This window comes from Talpa occidentalis, unplaced genomic scaffold (genome assembly GCF_014898055.3).
Source record: "Talpa occidentalis isolate TD23 unplaced genomic scaffold, MPIMG_talOcc4v2.1 talOcc4.16, whole genome shotgun sequence".
NCBI lineage: Eukaryota > Metazoa > Chordata > Mammalia > Eulipotyphla > Talpidae > Talpa > Talpa occidentalis.
The window spans coordinates 68594562-68611842 of record NW_023601653.1 but is presented as its reverse complement, the minus strand read 5'-3'; the positions used below and the strand labels follow the sequence as shown (position 1 = coordinate 68611842).

General features: G+C 44.7%; 1 protein-coding gene and 1 long non-coding RNA gene across 4 annotated transcripts in view; one reads left to right on the top strand and one right to left on the bottom strand.

The window, feature by feature from the left end:
- Positions 1–607: 607 nt before the first annotated feature.
- Positions 608–10004, bottom strand: LOC119247741 (uncharacterized). The gene is made up of 3 exons (XR_005125820.2): positions 9683–10004; positions 3023–3295; positions 608–800 (listed from the first exon to the last, which is right to left on the bottom strand). It is a non-coding gene; the product is annotated as an uncharacterized LOC119247741 (long non-coding RNA).
- The window catches only part of SLC2A3 (solute carrier family 2 member 3), a 68535-nt gene continuing 61246 nt past the window's right edge, over positions 9993–17281 (top strand). The window contains exons 1-2 of one of the 3 annotated variants that reach the window (XM_037514390.2): positions 9993–10034; positions 12200–12272. In XM_037514390.2, the coding sequence (XP_037370287.1) occupies positions 12252–12272 (21 nt within the window). In that variant the 5' untranslated portion in view covers positions 9993–10034; positions 12200–12251. Of the gene's footprint in view, positions 10035–10345; positions 10398–12032; positions 12122–12199; positions 12273–17281 lie in introns of those variants that run through there. The other 2 variants (XM_037514389.2, XM_037514391.2) reach the window with 2 other exon arrangements.

The following is a 17281-nucleotide window of genomic DNA, read 5'->3' as shown; positions in this document are numbered from 1 at the left end:
ACTCGGGGAGGAAGTGAAGGTTATTCGGGTGCCTCCTACCCCCGCTGCCGATTGGTTGGCATTTTCGGAGGCGAAACAAGGCCTGGACTTGTCCCCCGGAGGGGGCGGCGATTGGCCGCTCTGCGGGGACGTCGCCGGGGTGGGACGGGAGCGCCCCGGGCGCTGCTGTTGTCGTGAGGGGCCCGGCGGGTTGCAACCCGGAACTGGGCGTGAGGGGCCTGGAGGGAAAAGAGGGAAACCAGCGACACCTTCGCTGCCCTCGAACAAGGTCATTTCCTGCAGGGGATCTGTAAGTTTCCTGTTTACTCAGCGACCAGGGTGCCCGGGCTGTCTGGAATATACGCGACCGTTTCTCTGAGCCTTGGCCTTCCTCTTCCCATTTATTCACACTCACTCTAAGGAGGACACAAAGGAAAGGGCAAGCATGAGGTTTTCCCCCGCCCAGAGACGGGTAGGGGCACAGACTTTACCATCCAAGCCCAGGGCAGACCCTGGATCACAGTATTCAGCAGGCGCGTTGCTAAAGAAACCATTCATAAAATCATCGGAGAGGGTGGGTGAGATGAAGAGAACTGCAAAGATTTGCCTGAGGGAAGGGTATTAGTCATATCCAGAACCTTCTTAGGTAGGGAGTATATTTTATTCGTGGTTGAATTTCGGGTGCCTGACAGTGGCCAACATGCACAACGTGATCCCAGTCAACTCAGAATGAGAACACTTTTACAAAATATGCTGCACAATTTCTAAAGATGCCAGACTTTTAGAATGTGTTTAAAGGTGTCTGCGCCGATTTTATTATCCTGAAAAAAAAAAAACTTCTTACTCAATTGGGTTAATACAGTCAGAAATTGAGAGGTAGATCTGCTCCCCCAGCCCCACCTATCTGTGGAAATGCTACCATTTTCTCTGTAACACTTGAGGCCCTTAAAATCTGAAAGTAGTTTTCCTCTCAACCAGCCTTCCCAGAAACATTGAAAAATTAGATGAAAGTAGGAAAAAATGCCCTTATCCAGTGAATGGAAAGAAGGTGTTTAAACTATAATCTGAGATTCAAGGATTGGAAGAAATCATTTGAGAGGGTTGAGAGATACCACTGTACTATAAATGGAATCGCTACTGTGCAAACCTTTGCTTCCTTGTACACATGTACCCTTTTTTCTAGCCCATTCTTTCTTAAAGCTTATGCTTTAACGTTGTCTAAAAACTGTGCTCTAAAATTGAGGGAAGGGAGAGGAGGAGGGATTAGGGTCAAAATAAGGGGGGGTGGGAATTATAGGGGGATTATAACCAAGATGAAAATGCATACATTGTGCAAAAATGAAAAATGTTGTAAAAAATATATAAAATAAAATAAAAAGAAGGAAAAAAATAAAATAAAATTGAGGGAACAGTGCAAGTACTTCACATTAGTATCAGAACTATTCCCACACAGGGATATTGGTCACGTTTGAGCAACAGGTACCTGCAGTTTATCCAAAGTGATCCCTTATTTTTTGATCTTGGATTTTCCAGGCTAGTTTATAAGAGAGCATATCATCCTGACTGCCTCTTGAGTTTCATTATGACAATAGTTTAAAAATCAGGTAGTGCGCTGGGTTGCGAAGAGGCCTACAGCCTCTGCAGCGCCGGTTCGATCCCCGGCTGCTCCCCGGCCACTGGAGGAGGGTCCCACATGGCACGCAGACCTCTCCTGCTGCCTGCTGCTCCCCTCAGCAGTGTACTTCAGTCCTTCTGCCTGCTCTGCTCCCCGCTCTGGCTCTGGTGAATTCTCACCCTCCTGTGCTTCTGACTGTACCCAGTGCTTGTATAAATAAATAAATAAATAAATAAATCTTTACTTAAAAAAAAAAAAAAATCAGGTAGTAGTTATATTCGCAATAATAAAAATACCAGGGCCTCCCCTGGTGGCACAGGCAGTTGAGCGTAGTGCTGTGAAGCTGTCCGCAGCCTCTGCGGAGCCAGTTCTATCCCTGCGGGCCAGCCAGCGAGGGTCCCACATGGCGCAGCAGACCTCTCCTGTCGCCCCGCTGTTCCCCTCAGCAGTGTATTTCAGTCAGTCTGCCTGTTCTGTTCCCCGCCTGTCTCTGGTGAATCCTCTCACCCTCCTGCGCATCTGGCCTGTACCACCGTTCTTGTGTAAATGAATAAATAAATCTTAAAAAATAAATAATAATAAAAATACCAGAGGAAAGTTATTACTTGGCTATAAATAATTCTATCATAGTAATATATTTGTTTTTATGCCAAAGGTACGAGGAGAGGATATTTAAGAAAGCTCAAAATTATGAGCTAAAAGTACATTTTGTTCCATTTGTAGTATTTTTTGAATTATATGGAAATGCATAATTTTTTAAAAGTTACTAATTCATATATGTAGAGCTCTGGCATTTGCCCTTTGATGATGCCCAGAAGGCCAAAGCCAGATATATCTATAAGGTGACCTAGAGCCCTTTTCTCCCTCAGTTCAGGGAAGACAAAAAATACTGTCATTGTTCCTAATCAAGAACGCAGGACCCCCGCTCCGCCCCACTGCAGGTAAAAATAAACCAGGGCCATCTTGATTACCTAGAAGGGAAATACTGAGTCAGGACCTTGGGCCTCAGAAGTATTGTCCACATCCTTTCTTGGAGCCCAACTGTTCCCCCTCCCTAAGCACTACCCTTTCTTATGGTACTTATGAATTTCTTTCCTCTCTGGGACCCAAGGAACTGCTACAAGACTTCAGAAGACCAAGGATGAAAATACCAGGCTATATTGCGTTTGGCATTTATGGAAAGAAGAAGGAAAAGGAAGGCAGTGGTCTAGAATGGGCTGGTAGAGAAAGGACAATACACTTAACTATTATTCAGTCCAGTATTGTATCTGTCAGAGTTGCTTGCAGTAAACAGAAACCACTTTAAGTGGAAAAGGTCTTAATACAGGGACATTGACACTTAGAAAAATTGTTGGAAGGACTGGAGGAGGCGCTTCTCTGCTCTGTCCTAGAGATAACTCTCCAAATGAGACTACTCAACTTACCCACCTGGGAAGCTACAGAAAGGTGATGATGATTCCAGACAGTGTTGTTGAAACTGTTAGGTTGTAGAACACCGTGCCCTGGTGGTGATCCAGGAATCTAAACACTCCAAGGCTGTTGAGGCGTGAAGCTAGCGAATGGATCTTGGAGCACTGCTGCAGAGGACCCCAACATCCTGTGACCCTGCTGGCCTGGAGATGGCCTCACTTCTAATTTTCAAATCTTCTGCAAATTATCAGTAGCTCAAGTTTCCAATTAGAATCCTAGCTGCAGGGAAATCTGGGAAATAAAGGTTTTGATTTTGCATCCTCTATAGTACAGGAAGACGTATGTAGAGAAGATAGAATGAGGGTGAGCCATGGCTACCACAAACACTTGTGGATCCGGATCTCCATCCTTTAAATTTCTTTGGTAATGAGGAGAATGAAAGGATGCTGAGCCAGAAGTAGCACAAGGATGAAGCGAAAGTCTGTTTCAGACATATTTTATAAAGCAGCAGGCCCATATAGGGAGGAGAAACTTTTGATGTTGTCACATAAAGACATTATCGACTCCCCTTAACCATCATCTCATAAAAAAAAATTGACATTTTTTTGGCCTCCCCGGTGGCGCAGCGGTTGAGCGCTGGGTTGCGAAGCTGCCCGCAGCCTCTGCGGCGCCGGTTCGATCCCCGGCTGCTCCCCGGCCACTGGAGGAGGGTCCCACATGGTGCACAGACCTCTCCTGCCGCCCGCTGCTCCCCTCAGCAGTGTACTTCGGTCCTTCTGCCTGCTCTGCTCCCTGCTCTGGCTCTGGTGAATTCTCTCACCCTCCCGCGCTTCTGACTGTACCCGGTGCATGTATAAATAAATAAACAAATAAATCTTTAAAAAAAAAAAAAAAATTCACATTTTTTAAAAGATTTATTTTTGTGTACAAGTACTGTGATACAAGCCAGAGGTGTGGGGGAGGTGAGAGGATTCACCAGAGTGGGGAGCAGAATGGGCAGATCTACTGAAATACACTGCTGAGGGGAGCAGTGGGCCAGTCAGGAGAGGTCTGACTGCACCATGTGGGTCAAACTCCCTGGCCAGGGCTCAAACCTGTGCTGTAGTTGCTGCAGATTGCTTCATAGTGCTGCGTCTTAGTCCTTTGCAACACCAAAGGAGGCCCCAAGAATTCACATTTTTAATTACCAAAAAGGTGGAAGGTTATACTCTCAGAATTTAAGAACTGGCAGTATTTAACTTCAAGAAAGATGCTGCTTCACTATTTACAATAGCTAAGCTTTGGAAACAACCCAAATGCCCCAAAATAGATGAGTGGATCAAGAAGATGTGGTACATATACACCATGGAATATTACTCAGCATTCAAAAAAGATAAACACATGCAATTTGCAGCAACATGGATGGCACTGGAAGGGATTATGCTCAGCGAAATAAGCCAGAAAGAAAAAGAAAAATACCGGATGGTCTCACTCATAGCAGGAATCTAGAAAACTTAAATAAGGGACCAGGAAAATGAATAACTATAAGAAAGTGAAAATCAAAATCAACAAAAAACTATGAACCAGAGACACTCTATGGGGGGTGGGGGGCGGGGAGGGGAGGGATTGGGGTCAAAATAAGGGGGCTGCAATTGTATGGGGAATATAAAAATAAAATTTATTTAAAAAAAAAAAAGAAAGATGCTGCCTTCTCCCTTCCTTTCTCAGTGCACACTTACTCCCAGTGTGGCAGGGCGATGGAACTTCTCAAGTAATGTAAGGTCACTGTCCCATCAGGGAAGGAACTACTTCTTGCCCAGCCTTCTTAGGACTTGCTGAATAACCTTGAACAAGTCATGTTACCACTGGATCTTCATTTATTGATAACTAATATGAATATTACAAATAAATAGTAATATTTAAGAAGGGAGAAGGAAAGGTATGGGAAAAGCAGTTTCTAAAAGGAACGTACAAGAAAATTTTAATTAAACACTAAGAAAGGCATTAGGTTTGTGAAGCCTGTAGTTCCCTTACAGTTCTAAAAGTTTGTTACTAAACTTTTTTCTAGACTCCTATAACCTTCTACCTGAACGTAAGGTTGCATACTCTACTTATGTCAACTCACCCTGTTCAGGACCCAGATTTACTAAGGAAAAGCAAATATACTAAGTGAAATGAGTCAAGTGGAGAAAAACAAATACTGTATGATTTCACTCACATGGAAGATAAAGAAACAAAGCAAACAATTAAAACAAAAATAAGCCCTGAGTCTGAAAACAGAATGGTGGTTAGCAGTGAAGTAAGGGAGGATGCAGGATAAGTAAACTGTAAAGGGGGCAATTAGATGGAAACTAGATCTTCAGTGCTGAACATAATGTAGTTTATAACATGTCAAAATACAAAGCTATACATCTGAGACTTAGAGACAGAAACAAAAGAACAAACAAAACAATCTCTTAAATTATGAGAACAAATGGTGGTCACCAGAGGGGAGAGGATGGGGGGGGTGGGGGGGGCGGGCAAATCCAGTAAAGGGAATCAATAGTATGGTGATAGATGGAAACTCGATTTTGGGTGGGGATCAATTATAATGCTGTACAACTGAAACCTATATGTTATAAACCAATGTTACTTCAATAAATTATTTTAAATAAAAGAAAATTGTTGTTATATTCTGTGAAAAAGAATAAGGAAAAGCATGATTTTTTTTCTATGTCATTTCTTTTGTTCCAAAGCATTCCATGGTTACCAACGGTGAATAAGATATAATCCAAGGCCTTCCTGGTGGCACAAGGGGTTAAGCACAGCACTATGAAGCAATCTGCAGCCTCTGCAGCATGAGTTTGATCCCCGGCGGGCTAGGGAGCTGACCCACATGGCACAGCAGACCTCGCCTGACTCGCCCGCTGCTCCTCTCAGCAGTGTATTTCAGTCAGTCTTCCTGTTCTATTCCCCACTCTGTCTCTGGTGAATCCTCTCATCCCCTGGCCTGTACCCTGGTCTGTACTTCTGGCCTGTACCCCAGCTCTTGTATGCATAAATAAATAAATCTTTAAAAAAAAAAAGACATAATCAAAGTATTCAGTCTGGCATTCAAGGACCTCCTCAACCTGGTCTCAGTCCATTTTTCCCACAACCCTCTGTCTCCCTGAAAAGGACTGGCATTACCTGTTATCATTTTTCCCCCATTCCATTTCAACAATCATGCACTGAGCTTGTATTGAGCATCTTCTATGTGCCAGACTTTGTGCTAGGTACTTCAAATTCAAAGATGAATTCCTCTTAGCCCCCGCTAGAATGACCAGCCATCCCAAGTGGCCCAAGATTATTATAAACTTAGCACTAGAAGTCCCTGGTCCCTGGAAACCCTTCAGTCCTGTGAAACATGATTGGTCACCATAACCCTGCACATGGTATTATGGCTTCTGTAGCCAGAAGCCAGCTTCCATACACAGCAGACAAGGAGAGCCAGAAGAAGACGGCAGACCACTCTATATTGGTGGGTGGCTGTTCTAGTAGCCAAAGGACTGTGGGCAACAGCACAATAAATAGTTTCCTGCACCCATCCACCAAATCTTGAGAGTTTATGGAGAAGCCTTTATGAGATTTAATCACATGCTCTGTCCCACAGTACAAAACTATCTCAAGACTGCATCCTTAGAGTAGTTTCTAGAAGTGGGAAAGGCAAGAAGAATGCATATTCCAAGGACAGGAGAAGCGAGGCGTCTCCAACAGCCCAGGTCCACAGGGTCAACAGTCCGTCATGATTTTTGTTTTTTGGGGGTTTTTTTAAAGATTTATTTATTTATACAAGCATTGGGTACAATCAGAAGCGCGGGAGGGTGAGAGAATTCACCAGAGCCAGAGCGGGGAACAGAACAGCCAGACTGACCAAATACACTGCTGAGGGAAGCAGTGGGCGGCAGGAGAGGTCTGCACACCATGTGGGACCTTGCCAGCAACCGGGGATTGAACCGGCGCTGCAGAGACTGAGGGCAGCTTCGCAGCCCAGCACTCAACTGCTGCACCACCAGGGAGGCCCTCCGTCATGTTTTCTTGAGTGTCTTCCCCAATACTTAAGTCAAACTGCCTAGATGTATATTCTTGACTTCCAATTTTCTTCCAAAGTAATTATTTTGGACTTTCCTAACAATTTTAATAGTGTCAAAGACAGGTATGTTGACCTCAAACAAAAGCAATCAATTATTCCAACAATAAGATTTTTTTTTTTTTTTTTTTCAGAAACAGACAACAGGAAAAAAATGGCAATTGGAAAGTGCAGAATTGGCTGAAGACCCTCTTGAATAACCTCTGGAGAACCTCCCTTTCACATGGAGGGAAGGGGGAAAGAGCATCACTTCCTCTGGGAGATGCAAGGAATGTTGGGTCCTGTAGTTTGCTAATCTATGCATGCATGGGCACTCTTTCTGGCCTCCCCACCTCATTTCTGAATATTAATGTTCACAATTCCAAGCAATGACTTATGTTTGCATTAATGCTTAGGTTGTAAATTCTTGGAAGGCAGTGCCATCTTTCCAGGACTCCGGTGCCTACTGGTACATTATATATAGTGACTATAAAATGAATGTATGTTGAATTGAAGAGAGGAACAAATTAGTACTTCAGGCTTCCCCCACACACACCTTAATAAAAACACTTTCAAAGTGAAACACATGGGGGCCTCCCTGGTGGAGCAGGCGGTTGAGTGCAACGCTGTGAAGCTGTCTGCAGCCTCTGCAGTGCCGGTTCAATCCCCACCGGCCCCGGAGCAACCCACATGGCACAGCAGACCTCTCCTGTCTTGCCCGCTGCTCCCCTCAGCAGTGTTATTTCGGTCATTCTGCTTGTTCTGTTCCCCTGTCTCTAGTGAACCCTCTCACCTTCCCGCACATCTGGCCTGTACCCCAGTTCTTGTATATATAAAATAAATCTTAAAATTAAAAAAAAAAGTGAAACACATGGAAAAGTGTTTGGTTGAATGATTGTTTTAACAAACCTAACAGCCCCTAGATCAAGTCAGAGAACATACCCCAGACGTCCTGGCATCCCTTCCCAATCACAAGCCCGACTCCCAAACTAGATTTATGCTTATGTAAAGATAAGTTTGCCTGTTGTTGGCCTTTATGTAAATGGAATCACTGGATCTGTTCTCTTTTACACGTGGAGCCTTTCACTCAACTTTGTGATTCAGCCATACATTTACAGGTTGCTCTAGCACATTCACAATCTTTCATATTGTGTCAATATTGTGTGACTATACCACAATATATTTGTCCATTTTTTTAAATATTTCATTTTATATAATTCTTATATCATTTTTCATTTTTGCACAATATATGCATTTTCATTTTGGTTATATTCCCCATACAATTGCACCCCCCCCCTTATTTTGACCTTAATCCTTCCTCTCCCCGCCTCTCCCCCCCATAGTGTCTCTGGTTTATAGTTGCTTGTTGATTTTGATTTTTACTTTGTATTAATTAGTCTTTTTCCTGGTCCCATATTTAGGTTTTCTAAATTCCTGCTATGAGTGAGACAATCCAGTATTTCTCTTTTTCTTTCTGACTTATTTTGCTGAGGATGATCCTTTCTAGCTCCATCCATGTTGCTGCAAACTGCATGTGTTTATCATTTTTGATTGCTGTCCATTCTTCTTTTAATGGATATTTGGAATTATTTCCAGTTTGGAGTCATTTCTGAATATTGTAAAGAGGAATAGTCTATTACATTTTTGATAAACACGTATATGCATTTTTATCAAGCATACACCTAGCATTGGAGCTGGGTCACAGGGTAGGTGTATGCTCTGTTTTAATAAATATTGCTAAACAAGTGTGTTTCAGTCAGTCTGCCTGTTCTGTGCCCCACTCTGTCTCTGGTGAATCCTCTCACCCTCCCTCCGCCCCCCGCATCTCTGGCCTGTACCCCAGCTCTTGTATGCATAAATAAATAAATCTTTAAAAATAAATAAATATTGCTAAACAGTTTACCAAAGTAATTGCACTAACTTACCTATTTATACCTCCATTAATGGTGAATGAGGGGGCCTACCTGGTAGCCCAAGGGGTTAAGTCCTACACTATGAAGCAATCCACAGCTTCTGCAGCACAAGTTCCATCCTCAGGCCCGCCAGGGAGAAACCCACATGGCGAGGCAGACCTCTCCTGTCTCACCCACTGCTCCCCTCAGCAGTGTATTTCCCTCATTCTGCCTGTTCTGTTCCCAGCTCTGTGTCTGGAGGATCCTCTCACCCCCAGCATCTCTAGCTTGTACCCCAGCTCTTGTATGCATAAATAAATAAATCTTTTTAAAAAATGGAGTATGAGGGTTCTGAACACTCCACATCTTGGCCTGGGCTTGTTTTCTTTCCTTTGAACCATTCTGCACAGTGAAAACTGTGTGGTTTTAATTTGAAGCTCAAATGACCAATTCAGTTGCACACCTTCCATGTACTTAATTGTTCACTGGGATATTCTCTTTCGAGAAGGGCCATGTAGACCTTTTAGAAAACCCTTGTCACTGCCTACCCACTGTGCCTGGTTGTCATAGGAAGCCTCCAAGTAATCCCAAGTTAGATGGGGGGAAGGAGAGGTGAAGGAAGAACAATCTCTCCCAAACACCTCTGAGTTCCATCTCTTGCCCACCTTTCCTAGACAGCACCAACGAGGCGGTAGCGAGCCCACCTTTATCACTCCTTACCCCCAAACTCTGAAGTCCTTTCCAGGACGTGGAGGTAAAAACGAAGGGTTTTTCAGCAAAACGAACTACTGGGTCCGGAGGAACTTCCCAGAAATTGTCTTTGGCCTTCTCAGCTCCCCTCTGGCCCGCCCCGCGGGGATATCTGGGGGCACCATCGCGGGGGTAAGGTCGCGGTGAGGGGGACGGGTATCTCTTAAAGCAGAAATGTCAACACCCTCTTAACGGCGGCGTTCTCGATCGTGGGCCCCAGAACGGTTTCCCGGTAAAGGGTCCCCAGCCCTGGGGCGGAAGCGGCCTGCGGGGGCGCCGGGAGGGACGCGGGGCGGCGGCCCCACCGGTCGGTTGGGCGCAGGTGAGGGTCGGGCGGGCCCCGGGGCGGGCCTGCGCGCGGGACCCCTGCTCGGACAGCGGGGTGGGGGCCCGGCGTCCGGCTGGCGATGGGAACCGGATAAACCGAGTCACGTTTTCCTCCCACCTCAACGGATTATTCAAAAAAGAATCCTGGCCTCCGGTCGCAGCGCGGGGGCCCTAACGGCTGCGCCGCGGGGCCGACGGCAGCGCGGTGGCGCCATCGCTGTCACCCCCGAGCGCGCCGGCCCGGGACGGGCGTGGGCGGCTCCGGCGATGGGCGGTTGAACCGAGCCGCACGGCCAACCGCAGCGCCGGCTCCCGGCTCCGGGCGGTGGGTGCGCCGCGCTGTCCCTGCGGCCGCCAGGTGGGAGGACCAGCGTCCGCTGGGCTGGGCAAAGGTGGCTGGGTGGGTAACTTGGGGTGGGCTGGCCCGCGGGAGAATGGACCTGGGGCGCTGGAGAAACCCGCCCCCCCTCCTCAGGCACCTCGAAGTTTTGGAGATCTTTATTTCCTGAGCGCCTTTTAGGTCCTGAGCTCTGCTCGAGGTGCTGGGGCACCCAGTGTGGACCAAGGCCCTGCCCTCCTGGAGTTTATAGTCCAGGGAAGGGGCTGAGCACCTCTTAGGTCCTGAGCTCTGCTCTGTGTGTTGGGGCACCCAATGTGGACCAAGGCCCTGCCCTCCTGGAGTTTATAGTCTAGGCAAGAAAATGCATTGATGTGTAATGAAACGCCAGACAATGATGCATGTTAGGAAGACAATATATAGTAGGGAATGGGGAGGGGGTTGCTATATTAGATTGGAGGGCCTGGATGGGTCTGAGAAGGTCTCTCTGAGAAAGTCTTTTGACCTGACACCTACAGGAGGCATGGGAGCCATGGAATGATCCCGACAGAGGGAACTGGACTAACTGAGAGGGACCTGTGTTGGCTTTGAAAGATGCCTACCATCTTTCAAGGTTTAAGTGCTATGCAGATGAGATTAGTTTTGTAGCTTTCTGAAAGTGAAAGTTAGAATTTCTTAGAAAATGAAAGATCATTTGTTTATTCATTCATTCATTCATTCATTCATTCATTCAGTGCTGAATTCAGTGCTTGATTCTAGAAGTGCGAAAGGAGAGTAAGGCAAGTGCCCATAAGGCAAAATACTGTCATTAATTTCATCCCAGTTTAATGTATTGACAAAATTTACAATTTCCATTGGTTTTCAAGAGTTCATCTGAATTAATTTTACAAATAATGATGCAGCACCGAACTATTAATGAAAAGTGTATTTATTAGTATTGAAATAATTATGGGATTTTGTTTTGTTTTCCCAAATACATATAATCTAAAAGAACAAGGCCACTCAGACTTGATAACTGTTATGCAGATCATGCTTTCCCATCTTGCTGCAGCTCACTTAGGTGATGCTACAGTGAGGTGGCACATTTCAAATGTGATCAATTTTATATTGCAAAGTAAGTCACATTAAATTACAGAGGTTTTTTTTTTAAATATTTAAGACTTTCTTTTTTTCTTTTTTAACAATTTATTTATTTATTTATACAAGCACTGGGTACAGTCAGACGCGCGGGAGGGTGAGAGAATTCACCAGAGCCAGAGCAGGGAGCAGAACAGGCAGACTGACGAAGTACACTGCTGAGGGGAGCAGCAGGCGGCAGGGGAGGTCTGCGCGCCATGTGGGACCCTTGCCCGGTGGCTGAGGATTGAACTGGAGCTGCAGAGGCTGCAGGCAGCTTCTCAACCCAGCGCTCAACGCTGCGCCACAGGGGAGGCCCTAAATCACAGACTTTTACTGCCAACAAGATCACCTAATCTAATCCGTGCTCATTTGGTCATGGGGAAATGGTGTTACTTGGTGACTGAGCAAGGACTCAAAATATAAAGTTCTGTTTTCACCATATTCAGTACTTTCCCTTTTCTCTCCCCACAGCCCTTGGTTTTATGAAATTCTTTCCATTGGTTACAGAGCAAGTGGAAGGAGTTTCGTTGAAGTTCCCAGAATTGAGTTAATCTAAGACATCATTAGGATTATGTGAGATTTCACTTTCTTCACAAGTACTTACTAGTGTGTGCCCATTGACTAAGGTATAATGTCTCAGCCTCTTCTCTCTAAGAAGTCAAGTAGCTAGAGTGAAAAAATAACCAGCCAATTACAATTTACAGGAAGCAGTACCTTGAAGAGGAATTGGAGGGAGATTCTTAGTATAGCAGAGAGATGGAGCGTGACGAACCTGGTGTGAGTATTAAGAATTTATGTCAGTGTGCTATCAAATTGTTTTGTCATGGTTATGTTAATAATCACAGTATCATGTTGAATCTTGTATCTGGATAACAACGTGTGATCCACATAAATGGTGGTGGGAGATGTGATTGTGGCCAGTAGACCTGGTATGCCCCACTTTCTTCCTGTTCAGAATTAACTAGTATTTGGCATTTGTGGCATCTTGTGCTTTCATAGTATTAAGAATAATAGGAATGATAAGATAAAACATCCAGGTTCAGCATTGTCATTGCAAACAAGCCTCTGGAAAAGTCATAAACAACTGGTCTTGAGACTTCTTGTGGTCATGGCTGTGTGGGTGTGAAGAGCGATGTAGAAGGTGCACGATAATAATGATCTTGTAAACTCTAGAGTGTCACTGAGGCCAACTGTTTGTAAAGCGTCGAGAAGGAGATCCACAAAATTGTGCTAATATGTGAACCTTTGGAATGACAGGCAGATTGGGTGGTTAAATCACGTATAGACTGATGTCAGGGGTTTACCAGACAAGTATTTATCACACCTAAAAACACTTGAAATAACCTTGTTCATTAAGCATTCATCCGTATCTTGAAGAGTTGGTATCTCAAACTGCCAGATTTTTTTCCTGAACTTTTGAATGGTGGTACTAAGGGAAGTAGAACTTGGGGACGAGTAGAGGGTACACCTGCTCTTCCATGGCATCTCTTGTAGAGTCAACACATTTCTTGAAAGGATACACTTACATAGCACTTGTTAAGGCTGTTTTGGAAAAATGTTAATAGAGGAAAACTGTAAGAGCAAGATATAAGACACAGAAATCAGAGTGATGCTGTCTAAAAAATATATCCACTCCTCTACAGATCAGGAGCAAAGCTACTGTGCCCCCTGCTGTCCCATCTTCTCACCAAGCTTCTGCTGTTGCATATTTACTTATTTAATTTAATAATTAGATTTGACTACGTAAATGTTACTTGTTTTCCATCTGAAAAATCGTAGGACAGCCTGCCTCCAATATTTTGGGCTTCCTATTTATGCCAGCTTTGTCACTGTTTTTTTTTAAAGAATTATTTATTTATGCATACAAGAACTGGAGTGTAGACCAGAGGTGCGGGTCAGGGGCAGGGGAAGGTGGTGAGAGGATTCACCAGAGAGAGTAGGGAGCAGAACAGGCAGATCTACTGAAATACACTGCTGAGAGAAGCAGCAGGCAAGACAGGAGAAGTCTGCTGAACCATGTGGGTCAGCTCCCTGGCTGGCCAGGGATTGAATTCGTACTGCAGTGGCTAGTGATAACAATGTCTCTTTAACCCCAGTGCCACTAGGGAGGCCCCTGCTTTGTCATTATTAAGATATCACATATTGTCAATTTAAAAGAATTACGTGCCAGGGAAACATTTCAGTAATACAGAAATTAAAGGACAAAGTGCTCTGAATTTTGGTGGAAATTAAAAATAAGTAAAGGCTTAAGATTTTTTTGCTGTCATTATTGGCATTAAAAAGTGATCTTAGGGCCTCCCTGGTGGCGCAGCGGTTGAGCACTGGGTTGCGAAGCTGCCCGCGGCCTCTGTGGCGCCGGTTTGATCCCCGGCTGCTCCCCGGCCACCAGAGGAGACCTCTCCTGCCGCCCGCTGCTCCCCTCAGCAGTGTACTTCGGTCCTTCTGCCTGCTCTGCTCCCTGCTCTGGCTCTGGTGAATTCTCTCACCCTCCCGCGCTTCTGACTGTACCAGTGCATGTATAAACAAAACAAATAAATAAACAAATAAATAAATAAAAACATGCCTCTAAAAAAAAAAAAAGTGATCTTACTTTTGTCAAGACCTTTTTGACATAGCCAGATACAACTGACAATGAAAATTTGACCTATTTCATAGCTATCAATCAGATGGTATAATTTGCTCTTTGGATGACATCTATCTTTGCTGATTATTGTGACAAATTAGGTAATATATTATATAAGAACTTGGCAACATTTGGCATCTAAGAGATGTTAAATAATTGGGAATTTAATATTTTTTAAAGATTTATTTATTTATGCATACAAGAACTGCGGTACAGGCCAGAGGTGTGGGGCATGAGAGGTTTCACCAGAGACAAAGCAGGGAACAGAACAGGCAGACTGACTGAAATACACTGCTGAGGGGAGCAGCGGGAGAGACAGGAGAGGTCCGCTGCACCATGTGGGTCAGTTCCCTGGCTGGCCAGGGATCAAACTGGTGCTGCAGAGGCTGTGGATAGCTTCACAGTGCTATGCTTAACACTTTGTGCCACAGGAGGCCCCAGGAATTTAATATTTCTATATATTAACTTACGAGGTAGATATTATTATCTAACATCAAGGTTTAAGACCTTGAGATAAGTTTCCAAGGTCACAACCTAACTTGTGGGTACTAGAGCTGGCCTATGACCAGCGTCTTTATAAATCAAAATTTTCTTTCTTTTCCTTTGTTCTATATTCTTCTCCTGGTAGAGAGAGTAACAGATTCAGAATTCAAGAGAAATTGGGAAGAAGTAGTGATAGTATGAAAAATATAACCTCCATTATTATCTACCCATTGGATTTCAGTTCATGTTCAAGAGTTGATCAGAAAGCAATACAAAATTATGGGTCTCCCCAGTGGCTGGCACAGTGGGTTGAGCACAATGCTGTGAAGCGGCCAGGGAGATACCCACATGGCACAGCAGACCTCTCTTGTCTCGCCTGCTGCTCCCCTCAGCAGTGTTTTCCGTCTGTCTGCCTGTTCTGCTCCCCACTCTCTCTCTAGTAAATTCTCTCACCCTCCCACTGCTCTGGCCTGTACCCCAGTTCTTGTATAAATAAATAAATCTTTTAAAAAAAAAAGTAGTACAAAGTTATAAACAAATGTAGAGATTTTCAAACACCCTTGCTCTCCTCACCCTAGGTAACTCCTCAGCTTTATAATGGTAAAGAATGCTATGGAGGGCCTCCCGGTGGCCGGTGGCGCAGCGTTTGAGCGCTGGGTTGCGAAGCTGCCCGCAGCCTCTGCAGCCCCGGTTTGATCCCCGGCCGCTCCCCGGCCACCAGAGGAGGGTCCCACATGTCGCGCAGACCTCTCTTGCCGCCCGCTGCTCCCCTCAGCAGTGTACTTCGGTCCTTCCGCCCGCTCTGTTCCCCGCTCTGGTTCTGGTGAATTCTCTCACCCTCCCATTCTTCTGACTGTACCCAGTGCTTGTATAAATAAATAAATAAATCTTTAAAAAAAAAAAAAAAAAAAAAAGAATGCTATGGAGGTAAAGTAACATATAAATATCACCAACAAATCACAATGAACAAAGATCAAGACATATCATTCTTTTATTCAAATATCCCCCTCTAGCTAAATAATTTACAGGGTGATAAGTAACATTTTGACCAGAAAGATAAGGTAGTTCTCTGTGACTCATTTATCCATTCAGATAATTCTTTTATTTTTTAGATTTATTTTATTTATTAATTTTAGAATTTATGATTTTTTTTTAAAGAATTATTTATACAAGCACTGGGTACAGTCAGAAGCACTGGAGGGTGAGAGAATTCACCAGAGCCAGAGCGGGGAACAGAACAGGCAGATGAGGAAATACACTGCTGAGAGGAGCAGCAGGTGCAGCAGGAGAGGTCTGTCGCACCATGTGGGACCCTCGCTGGTGGCCGGGGATCAAACCAGCACTGCAGAGTCTGCGAGTAGCTTTGCAACCCAGCGCTCAACCACTGAGCCACCAGGGGAGGCCCTCCATTCAGATAATTCTTGAGAAAGCATTATTGGTACCAGGGACTTCCCTTATAGAGCTTGCATTCTAGTGAAGAATACATTCTGTGAAGAAATAAAGAGCAAGGTAAGACCATAGATGGTAGAATGGAGGGAGAAGGAGGCATATTCTTAGTAATATAGTCAGGGAAGGCCTTTCTAAGGTGAACTTGAGGAGAAACCAGAATGATAGTAAGGAGCCAATCATGAGAAAATCTGGGGAAAGAATGTTTGGATCGAGGAAACAGCCTATGCAAAGGCCCTGGAGTACAAAGGCTTATCAGATCAGAACAGGAAGTCAACAAAACTCCCCTGTGAAGAGCCATAAAGTAAATATGTTAGACTTTGTGACCATATGGTCTGTGTCACCACTACTCAACCCTGCTATTCTAAGTTAAAGCAACCATAGACATTATAGCAAATGAGCCTGATTGTGTTAGTGAAACTTGATTTATAAAAACAGGCAGAGGCATCAAAAGCAGGAACCATAGAAAAAGAGATAGGTGGGCTACACCAAAATGAAATGTGTTCACTCTGTAAAAGACCCTCAGAGTGGGCCTTCCTGGTGGCGCAAGGGATTAAGTCTGAGCACCATGAAGCTATGAGTTCTAACGCTGGCCAGGGAGCTGATCCACATGGTGCAGCAGACCTCTCCTGTCTCGCCTGCTGCTCCCCTCAGCAGTATGTTTCAGTCAGTCTGCTTGTTCTGTTCCCCACTCTGTCTCCTGTTAATCCTCTTACCGCTCCTTCCCCCCCCACCTTCTGACCTGTACCCCAGTTCTTGTATGCATAAATAAATAAATCTTTTGGGCCTCCCTGGTGGTGCAAGGGGTTAAAGACAGCACTATGAAGCAATCCGCAGCCTCTGCAGCATGAGTTCAATCCCCGGCAGGCCAGGGAGCAACACACACGGTGAGGCAGACCTCTCCTGTCTCCCCCGCTGCTCCCCTCAACAGTGTGTTTCAGTCAGTCTGCCTGTTCTATTCCCCACCCTCTCTGGTGAATCCTCTCACCCCCAGCATCTCTGGCCCGTGCCCCAGCTCTTGTATGCATAAATAAATAAATCTTTTAAAATAAATAAATAAATAAATATTTAAAAAAAAATTTTAAATGTGCAAAATAATTAGAAAAATGAGCAAACTATAATGAGATATCACTTCACACTTGTCTGAATGACTGGTAGCAGAAAGACAAGAAATGACAAGTAGTTGGCAAGGATGTGGAGAAAATGGAACTCTTTGTTGTTGAAGCCACTATGA